Consider the following 10,820-nt stretch of genomic DNA (forward strand, 5'->3'; position numbering starts at 1 on the left):
CTTTATTTCCTTTTGCTTTACGTTTGATTATCCCAGTCTCATGACTTGGCTTGCATATTTGGTATGGTCGCTTTGGTTGGCTAAAATGTTCTTTGCTTTTCTTTCTTCTTTTTATTTTTTTCATTTGATTATCTACAATACTAGCTTCATCACCTTTTTTTTTTAATTTTATTTTGGTAACTATTTTTTTTTCATGTTCCCATGATTTTTTTTTTGTGTAAATTGGTCCATTTATTATCATTGACTATTTTTTTTTTATCATCAAATTAAATTATACAAGTTTTTTTTGTGTGCTTGGAGTTATGTTTTTTTCACTTCTCTAAAATATGCTTGTGTCACTCAAACATCTTTTTTTAATCGATAACAAATGTTTCAGCCCATGGCGTAGTGTGGGCCCACAAATCTAGTGAGTGACTAGTTTAATATTAATGACATCTTGTAGTCTTCATGTGTGTTTAGTAATGTTGTGCATGATATTTTTACAAAAGTTCAATTAAAAATGCATCAAAATGATTTTTTTTTTCTATTGATTTTTTTAATTTTTTACATCAACACATCAAAGTCATCGAAAAGCACCTAAAAAGGCAACAATTTGATGCCTTTTCAAATAAGGTTGTTTGAAAAGGGACTTTGAAAAGTAAGTTAAATAGAAAAGGATATTTTTCATATTCTATAGTTTCTTATGCTATGCACAATAATTATATTCTTTTTCTATGCCTTCGATTTTAAGTATTTTTCCTTTCTAGCAAAATTGGCCAAATGTTTTGGCAAAATTGCATATAGGAGAAAAAATTTAGGAAAATAGCAAAATTTAGATGTAATGTCTATCCAACCATCTCAAGTATAGTGCGACGAGTAAAAGTAATGAGATATATAATAATGAGCAAGTCCATCATCTTTAAGCTTATGAAGATTTGTAAAGACTTCTTGATCATCTTGTTGCTAGCCTAATATTCAACAAATACAATTATTCATCCATAAATAAAACACATTTAACATCACATATTAACTACAAAAAGTATCGAATACTTAAGGAATTTTGAATTTGTTGTCCATATGGCCTAAACTCCATTTCCTCGCATAAGGGAACTAACGTCAAGTTTGGTGTGATTATTTGCCGTGTTATACTCGAATACCAGTCCATGTATTAATATTTTGAAATAATAGGATACGCCTCCCTAAATATCTCATCTATCTGTGCATCTCGTTATGCTATGTAGTAGATATGGTGGGCCATCCAATTATAATCATCGTGTCTATCCCGATGACTAATGGCATGCAGTGCATCACTTGTATCTATTTTAGCCAAGTTGTGTTGTCGCCAACTGAACTGTTGTATAACATGATTAGGGAAAAACAACTCAACTAGCTTAAAAAAGATATTAAGACCATTGTTGTCCATAAGTCCCTTCCTAGTTTGCAAATAAGAGAAGCAACTAATAGGTCATCTTCTAAATAATGATTCCATTTAACTTATTCCAGCACCATCAATAATGCAATTAACCATACACATTGTTGACGTGATAAATAATTAAACCAATAAGTTTAGTTATGAACTAATAATCTTCATACCTGATAATGTTGTTTTTACATAACTCGCTATGATAAAATAACAAATCATGTGTTAGATTATTTTCAAAGTACCTCCTTCCACATCACCTAACTTTTAAAACCAATAAGCTAATTAAATATGTTAAATAAAATAATTTTTAATTTAAAGATACAATTATAATCAACATATTACATGTTTTCTAATGGGATTTATAGGTCCACTCCCAAAATCTGAACAAACATATCAAGTTTTAGACTAGTATGGGGACACTCTAATTAGGGATGCTCTCATGACCATAGTTGTATGACAAAAAAATACAAGCAATTAGTAAGTAACTCAAACCTCATATGTTATAATAATAATAAAAAGACAATGTTCATTGTAGAACCTATAAAAGCAACAAATATCCCACAACTTGCTTGGATCCTTTCATGCTTGTAATACATAGGTGATTGTACAAACATATAACAATGCTTGACCCCCGACTATACCATGAAATAGAGTTAAAGTCCTTTAGCAACAATATATAAAACAGTGGAGCATGCATTCACTAAGATTCATGAATAGTATGTTGTCAAATATATGAAGTATATACACTCTAGAATACATGCACATCATAACATATTTTCATTACAATTATAAATACAATAAATATATAAACTGTACAATTACTTCACATTAACATACCATCGCAAGATCTTTTTGTCATACTCATAAAGCAATAAAGAAAAATTATATTCAAGCCATTTCATCTTCAAAGAGTGCCCCTTAAACATGTTATAAGGGGGATGCTCATTTGAATATATGCTTGCATAAAATGACCTTATCCTGAATCTCTACAATAGTAACTGCTCACCTATATACATGCAAGCTAAGTAGAATAACAATATCCTGTAATGTAGGCATCATCTCACTTACTCAAAGATAGAAGGAGTGAGTCTATCACTTAATATGTGCTCTAAGCAATCCATGATCCAACTTAATATGTTGTAGGCAGGTAACAAAATAAAAAGTTGTCTGCACGATAAGCAAGAACACAAGATTTGGAAGCTTTATTGACTTATGGAATTGACAATATATCTTACCATCATCCTTAAAAAAAAACTTATCAACATGAATTATTTGTCGAGTGATTTTGAACTTATAATTAGCATGGTATTTGCAATATCTTATAATATAAAAAAACCTCACAATTTTAATCCACACGTCCTTTAATCAATGCATATCTTGAATTGTAGAATGAAAAACTCAATAGGATTGGGAGGCATATAATGCGAATCTCCATCACCTTATGTATGCACTCCTTGTGAACTAGATGCATTAGCACCACGAATAAATAAATGGCCTTTATATAAAGATGAAGTAGATCCCTGTGTACATGACATCTTATCCAATTGTACATATAACACATATTATATCATATCAACTTAATATAATACAAGATTTAACTTTAAACATAACATCTCATTATGTAATAACAAATAACATAAAATGTTAACTTGTAATAATTAGATATATATGTTATCTATACTCACAAGCTTTCTTATTATGCCCTGTCTGACTGAGTATGCCACATCTAATTTAGGAATTTCCCTCCCTTACATCTATCACATTATGCAAGAGTGGACTTTTTTCAACCCCAACCAGTTTTACATCTAGAACGGTTTGGTTTTACTTGAGAACCAGCATATTCACTACAATTTAATTTGTTAAGTAAAGGATGGAATGGAGTCCCAAATGTCTTTCTATACATCTGAACACTATAATACGGATAAATGAATTGGATAAAATCAATATGATTTTTGCACAACATGTAAGAATGTGTGAACAAGGCTAATGAAAACTCTGTCATTTACCACATGTGTATTATCTCAATTCAAACAAAAACTCAAATTACAACAATTTATCCAAAAACTCAATGCAAATCTAATTGCTATGATTTTTGACCTAATAGCATGAAAACATAACTAATTGCATTAATTAAAACTTAAATTATCTCAATTCAAGATAAATCCTCAATTATAGCAATTTATCCCAAAACTCAACGCGAACCCTAATTGTTAGATTCTGACCTTCATACCATCAATTGCATGAAAGCATACCTAATTGCATCAATTAAAACTTAAACCATCTCAGTTTAAGCAAAATCCCCACTAATAACAATTTATCCCAAAACTACATTCAAACCTCAAAATTCAATGCAAAACCTAATTGCTATGATTTTGACCTTCATAATAGCAATTGCATGAAAGCATACCTAATTGCATCAATTAAAACTTAAATTTTCTCAATTCAAGTAAAATCCTCGATTATAGTAATTTATCTCAAAACTCAACCAAACCCTAATTGTTATGATTTCCACCTTCATAACATCAACAGCATGAAAGCATATCTAGTTGCATCAATTCAGACTTAAATAATCTAAATTCAAGCAAAATCCCTATTTATAGTAATTTATCCCAAAACTCAACGCAAACCCTAATTGCTATGATTTCAACCTTTATAATATCAATTGCATGAAAACATACATAATTGCATTAATTAAAACCTAAATTATCTTAGTTCAAACAAAGTCCTCAATTACGATAATTTATCTTGAAATTCAACGCAAACCCTAATTGTTTTAATTTGCAAACCTTAATTTATCTATTCTGACCTAATTGATACCATAAATCACATCAATTGCATAAAAACATATCTAATTACTCTAAATTATCTTAATTCCAACCAAATACCCAGTTATCTAACACCACATAAACAATAATAAATCAAAAGTAAAATTAAGAGAAATGTTGTGTTTTTATCTTGATTTGTTGATGGCTAGGTGGCGATTCAAGTGGTGGTCATGGTGAGGAGACTGAAGGGGGAGATTAGGCTAGTGTTTTTTTTTTTTTAAAATTATTTTGGTGTCTTGGTGAAGAATAAATAGTTGTTTTTGATGATTTGGGGGTGGAGAAACACCTTTTTTTAATTTTTATAGAGATGTAAGGCGACCATAAGAGGAAGAAGAAGTTTTCTACTAATTTAACACATGATTCTGAATTGCAATTTTGTAATGTAACCGTGATTAGAGATCACCAGTTTTATTTAAACTATTATTTTTAAAATACTTTTTCAACCAATATTATTTTGCTATATTTTTACTTTCAAAACAATTCTTTGATTTTATTTTAGTGAACCAAAATGGTCTATTTTTAATGTGAAAAGGTTCAGGCTAAAACAAAGACATGATTTAACGGGGCTCACCTGTTGGCATTCATTCGTCTTTATACCAAAGCCATCATGTGAAGGATTGAGGCTGGTGAAGAGAAAAGGTAAAACCAAAAAAGGGATCGTTGCTGTGTTTACGATCTATAAGTGGTATGGTAAATAAGGTTAGACCATAACTATTAACTAGCAGCGGTGATGGTGCTTTGTTCTATGGTGAAGGTGGTCACTTCGGGGTGGTTTCAACGTTTCCTCACAACATGAACCCCTGGTGCAGTCGCATTACGAGTGTTGTCTACTAAACCAGATATTCTGGTTTTTCCTTCGTTTGCTTCAAGATTATCGCCAAGAATCACATGGAAACTTCCCAAGTGCACATCTGCTTCTCACTTGCAAGTTGCAACAATACCTATATCAGCTGCAAGATGAAAAATACCTTTTATCTGGCCAAAGACAAAGGTTCCTGAGAAGCTTCGCCTGGCACTCAGAAGCAGATAGATTTTAAACATTTAAATGATTTAGCAGCCCAATTTCCCATGGAAGAAATTTGCAGGTCTGATCATCCTGGACCATTGCAGTTGATCAACCACGCTGCTGTGAACATTTCATGTCTAGAGGAGCTTTACTACTAAGGGAAAACCAGACCCTCAAGTTCTGATACAGAATCCACATATAGTTGCGTAAATTAAGACAAGTCAGCATATCAAATGCCTGCTTCCAATTACAATATAATTCATAAGAGCTGAAAATTTATTACAGGAATTGCCGAGGAACAAATAGTTCTACAGCTTGCAGAAGAGGAAAGGAAACCCCATCAGCCAAAATTGAATCCTTCACAGTTCTTACCCTAGTAGATTTAAATTTTGTTTAGTATAAAACTCGTTCCTTTTCTTTTAAGAAACTATATTAAAAGAGAGAAATTATATAAAAAAACAAAAGGTAAAGCTCCTAATAAAGCCAAAATTTTCTATTTCTGACTCTACGACAATGCGATCCTAGGTCAACTGTTTAAGAACATCGAAGATCACATAAATATCAGTAATAAAAAAGTAGCAGATTTCAACTAATGACACAATCTTGGTAATACGGGTGGCTCTGATTTATGTACCTTTCCCAAAGAGGCTTGTATCTGCCAATGGCCAATTTCAACCATGGTTTCATGTTCCCGTTAAAGTGAATAACTGCAGCACTGTCAATCAGCCTTTCATCAATGTTCATGTCATATCCCAATCCTAACACATGCCATCTCCGATCAAGCGTCTCGGTCAGTCCATAAAATGCTAGAAGGGCAGGGGGGAGTGTTCCCAGTTTCCACAGCATCTGATCACCATTCTGTTCCTGCCAGTAATGATACCGCGCAGTCACATTTTCCTTCCTCCATGCAATCAAATCAAAAACATTCATTCCAAATGCCCAACCACATGCCTGCGGGTCGAATTTTGAGCTGATGACTGGGTTAGAGAAATTGATATACTTGTAATATCGATGAAATGCTTCAAGACAGGTTTCTACAGCTCCATTGACATTCCCATGCAAATCCAAAGAAAACAGCCGGGTCAGATCCTTCTGGACAACGACATCATCATCAAGGAAGACAACCTTTTCCAAAAGTGGATAGACCTCAGGGATGTAAAACCGGAGGTGATTGAGCAAAGACATGTGCTTAGGGTTCCGCAGTTTTGGCTCAACCTTCATATCTTGATATGCCCCAAAGTAGTAGGCCCTTGAATCTTGATCAAGAAGCCGTTTGATAACATGAGCATAAGAAGCATTCAACCAGGTAAACTCCTCTATATTCTGCACTTCTACGGTGGCCCCTTTGAAGTCATTAGTTAGAAACCAAACCTGCATGGATCCATAGCTAATTCCATTCGTCACTATGTGGAAGACAAGCTGTTTTGGATGGTCAGCATTGGAGATTGTGGAGTTGACCACCACAGAAGTGGCAAGCACATTGTCTGAAAAAATGCAGAAATGGTAGAGATTATTGTCGATAACTCGAGGGGAATTTCTCTTCTCCTCCACATGGTTTTGGAGGGGGAGCTGCTTAAGCCAGTCATTTGTGAGCTTTACTTTCAGGCAGTGAAGACTCTTGGGCAAAGCCTCAGCCACCAACTGACCAAAGAGTGTGCTTTGAACTGTTGCTGCATTTGTTCGCTCTTCTAGAGCTTGGATATGAGATTTCATTGTCATTATGGTGGTTGAAATATCATAATGAGCGTCTTGTGCCTTGAAAATTAGATATGATAAGCTACTTATTACAGGCTCAGCTTCTTCTACTGTTATGGACTCCCCTCTCTTGGCAGCTTTAGAAAGCAAAAGTTGGCAACTCCTAATCTTGTTACTCAGTTCCCAAGCAAGATGAAGATTATTGTGCTCCTTTGCTATAATGACATAAGCCTTGGCAAGTGTCATTTGTTCTGCCAACTGTCGTGAAAATGAACTGGCACTTAATATTTCCTTGGTGAAATTTAAACCCTCATGGTTTAGAGGCTCTTTTGTCGCATTTTCACCCTGGACAAGAAACATCAATATTCAGTAAGTTGATAAATGTTAAATAGAGCAATGCCTGTGATTACTGACATATGACTTGAAGTGTCAATGTATTGTGATAATGTTTGCAATTTATGTTTTGTTGCAAACTTCTGTTTATCTGTCTAAAATTGATCATTTAGAGACCACTGTTTTCCATCCAAAAATAAAGAATACATTATGAACACCTTAGAAAAAACAAATTCTGGTCATAAGGTGATAAATTGATGCCACAGATTAACCAGATGCCTAAAAGACATATTCTCAATACTACAGGATTAGCTGTTTAGGCCAAGGTCAACCTTACGCTAAGATGGAGTGAAAATGAAAATAAGGCAATTCCATGACTTGTTAAGAAACATAACATTTGTAGCCTCTTTTGATTTCAGGCAATTCAAGTTTGCCAAAACAGAAACTATTAAAATTATGGCCAGCATTCTCTAAAGAATTATCTGGCAGCACTGTCTATAAAACACATGGATGTGCTGTAAGATTTTAAAATAATCAATTGACTAATGAATCTTCTCATAACATCTGGTCCCCATGGCATGATGAAGGGAAAAAAAGGCTTTACTTAGTAAAGTGCAGGACTTCAAGATGAAAGGGCACAAAACTACAAGTTGAAGCATTTAATCATTGAAATTTAAGCCCTGAGGCATCTACTTCCAGCATTTAAAGTATCGGAAACTACATTTCCACCATTTACAGTATTCTTCAGTATGTGAGGAAAAGGAAATGAAAAGATCCAGGACTAGATTACTTGCATAGCATGATAATCATAAAGCAATTTAGGGGAAAAAAGATACCATTAGCTTCAGATGTGCAACAAAGTGTAGTGTAAATGCTCAGATTTGAGGGCACAAAAGAAAAGGGATAAAGAACCAATGCCACATGTTGTCTTGAAACTCTCAGCATAACTCACCCAGTCATGTAATTTATTAATCAACAAGAAAAGATTAAAAACAGGGAATTTCCATGGACTCCATCTTTAACGAGCTGGGTTTGTAAGAATCTTGTGATTAAGCATCCACGAGCCTTTCATGTTGATCCAGGGATGTAATGGTTGAAGAACTTCTGTTGGAAAAAGACCCCCTATTGCTGGTTCCCAATAACAGATTTTAGCTCTTTATGTGAGATTAATATGTTATTTCCCCAAAAACCACTTTGTTACAAAATGCTAAATTGTAGTGTTGTCACCACATAGCAAGAAGGTCATTTATGATATAAGCAGGTTCTCAAACAAGAGAGCATATAGAACCACTTTTAGTGAAACAATTGTTATCACAGTAGTAGATATGGCAAGATGGCATGTCTAAATTCATCAAATATATAAATGAATTTTAGTTGTTTCTTTACTCCCTGACAACAACCTTGACATTATTATATGAGAAGCATCTGTAGCTGATATGAAAAATGGAAAAGAAAATTGCTTCTTCTATCAGCACATACTCCAGGAAAAGTGTAAAATTTTCCAAAAACTTTGCAACAGTTAATTTGAAACCTAACAGCAGGATACAGGAGCTATGATAGACGAATAAGTTTTTGGTAACGCTTGTTAGGAAAAGTAGGTAAACCAAGTAATGTAATAATCTATGTTTACTCCAATTATCTTCAATCTACCATAAGAATCTCTAAACGACAGAATGTGATTATTAGAAACAGTAAACTACAAGGGTCCACATCCTTTTGCAAAGGAATACAAAGGTAATTGTGAACATTATTATCCAACAAGTTTGCATGAGATCCTCAATCCTTTCTCTTTGGAAAATACCAAACACATGGCTGCTTCATGTTTTCCTAAATAAGACTGTTAAGCACCTGTTAACTACTATCAGAACACCTCAACGCAACACTCCAAAATTCTATAGAAGTAAAACCAGCTATATACTTGGCAATAGCCACCAAGATCCAGTTAAGTGTATGACAAATAGACCTACTGAGCAGCGGGAATGAAAATCACATATATAAGCTCATGAGCGTACTGTGTGCCACTCGTCTTGGTCTCTAACTTCAGAGTAAAGTGCAAACCACAGAAATGACGAGAACATCTATGTCTGAAAAAATAATCATCATTTTGAGTAGAAATGGCATAAAATTTCACCACCATTATGCAGCTAACGGCAGCCTACAGATGAGTTCTGAAATTAATCCATATCATTTTTTTAACAGAACTCTTGCATCAAATCACTGAAAGTTTACTAATTAATAACAACAACAAAAAGACTCATTTTATCCCTACAAAAGTCATTTAACACAAATAATAATAATAATAATAATAATAATAATAATAATAATAGTTAGGGGCAGTCAATGAATCCATTTAGTAATTGTAACTCACACTGAATCACATTATTCAAAGTTCGATATGATTGAAACACCAATTTTTATGAATCTGTTACAGTTATTAAAGCTTCTGGATCCATAGGGTGTCGACAAAAACGACTGAATTTATCAAAACGAAACACAATTAAAAATCAAACTGATAAAAACATACAAGATCAAATAGACATATGGAGGGGGTGAAGAAAAAGGGATTCTTATTATGGAAGTAAATCTTACCATCATTGGCTGCTTGACCTGATCTTCATGGTGATTGTGGTGAAACACAAACAATACCAATCCTGCAATCACGAACATCCCGAGAAGCGCCAAGATCCACTGCGATAACCTCCTTCTAACTGGGCGCCGGTACTCTGCCGGTCGCCTCCTCATCTTTCTTCACGATTCACCCCAAAAAGAATCAAGATTTTATAAATACACCCATCACCCACGATTGAAAATACATGCAATGAAAGGAACAGTCATAACACTATACACTCATCGATGTATTGCATTGAATGTGGTGGGTTCAAATGGAAAGAGCTAGAAGAGAATGATTGTGATCTGGCTTTTACTTTTACTGTTTTTGTGTGTGTTTGTGTAAATAGGAAAAGGATAAGAGAGAGGAGATTTTCAACTGTCTGCTCCTTTTATACTTATATTTGAAATGAAACGAGGGGCTGCCTGGCTGTGGCTATCTGTCTATGGAGAGAGAGTTATACACAGGGAAAGAAACTAGCAGCAAGGAAATAGCCAGCCGTGGGCAATGCTTTTGGCTTTTTCTTCTTCCTCTTCTTCTTAAAACAACACACCAAGTGTAAAATTCTACGTTATCTGGCGTGGAGTACCAACCTTGCGTTACCATTTACCGAAATTTATCCCATGTCACTTCCACATATTTTAAAATCAAATCATAACCTAAATTGAATTCAATTATTTAAGTTTAATTGATATTCTATTAAATTCTTAGGTTTAAAATTAAATATAAAATTATATAATTAAATTTAATTATACTATTTAAAATGCATGTGGAAATGAATTGAATTAATAATATTAATATTGTTGCTCTTAATTTAGAAATAATTTCTATTAAAAAAATCTATTTATTTTACAAGAACTCTTATATTTATTTAAAATGAGATAAATATAAGTATTTTAAAGAAAATATAAATAAACATATTTCATATTAATTGAAAAAATTCTATTTTTT

At 33.4% G+C, this 10,820-nt stretch overlaps 1 protein-coding gene across 1 annotated transcript; it reads right to left on the reverse strand.

Annotated features, from left to right (window-relative positions):
- Nucleotides 1-5,460: 5,460 nt before the first annotated feature.
- On the reverse strand, nucleotides 5,461-10,410 carry LOC118028982 (hexosyltransferase GAUT11). Its single transcript, XM_035032739.2, has 2 exons — nucleotides 9,851-10,410; nucleotides 5,461-7,273 (listed from the first exon to the last, which is right to left on the reverse strand). The coding sequence occupies exons 1-2, from the start codon at nucleotides 10,001-10,003 to the stop codon at nucleotides 5,819-5,821; spliced, it is 1,608 nt and encodes a 535-aa protein (XP_034888630.1). The 5' UTR covers nucleotides 10,004-10,410; the 3' UTR covers nucleotides 5,461-5,818.
- Between the last annotated feature and the right edge of the window lie 410 nt (nucleotides 10,411-10,820).

This window comes from Populus alba, chromosome 12 (assembly GCF_005239225.2).
Source record: "Populus alba chromosome 12, ASM523922v2, whole genome shotgun sequence".
NCBI lineage: Eukaryota > Viridiplantae > Streptophyta > Magnoliopsida > Malpighiales > Salicaceae > Populus > Populus alba.

Bases quoted from the DNA above. Each gene is read 5' to 3' on its own strand.
- LOC118028982 (XM_035032739.2), bottom strand. From the start codon at position 10,003: ATGAGGAGGCGACCGGCAGAGTACCGGCGCCCAGTTAGAAGGAGGTTA. The intron at 7,274-9,850 runs GTAAGATTTACT...TTTCTTGTCCAG, and splicing joins AGGTCAAGCAGCCAATGATG to GGTGAAAATGCGACAAAAGA.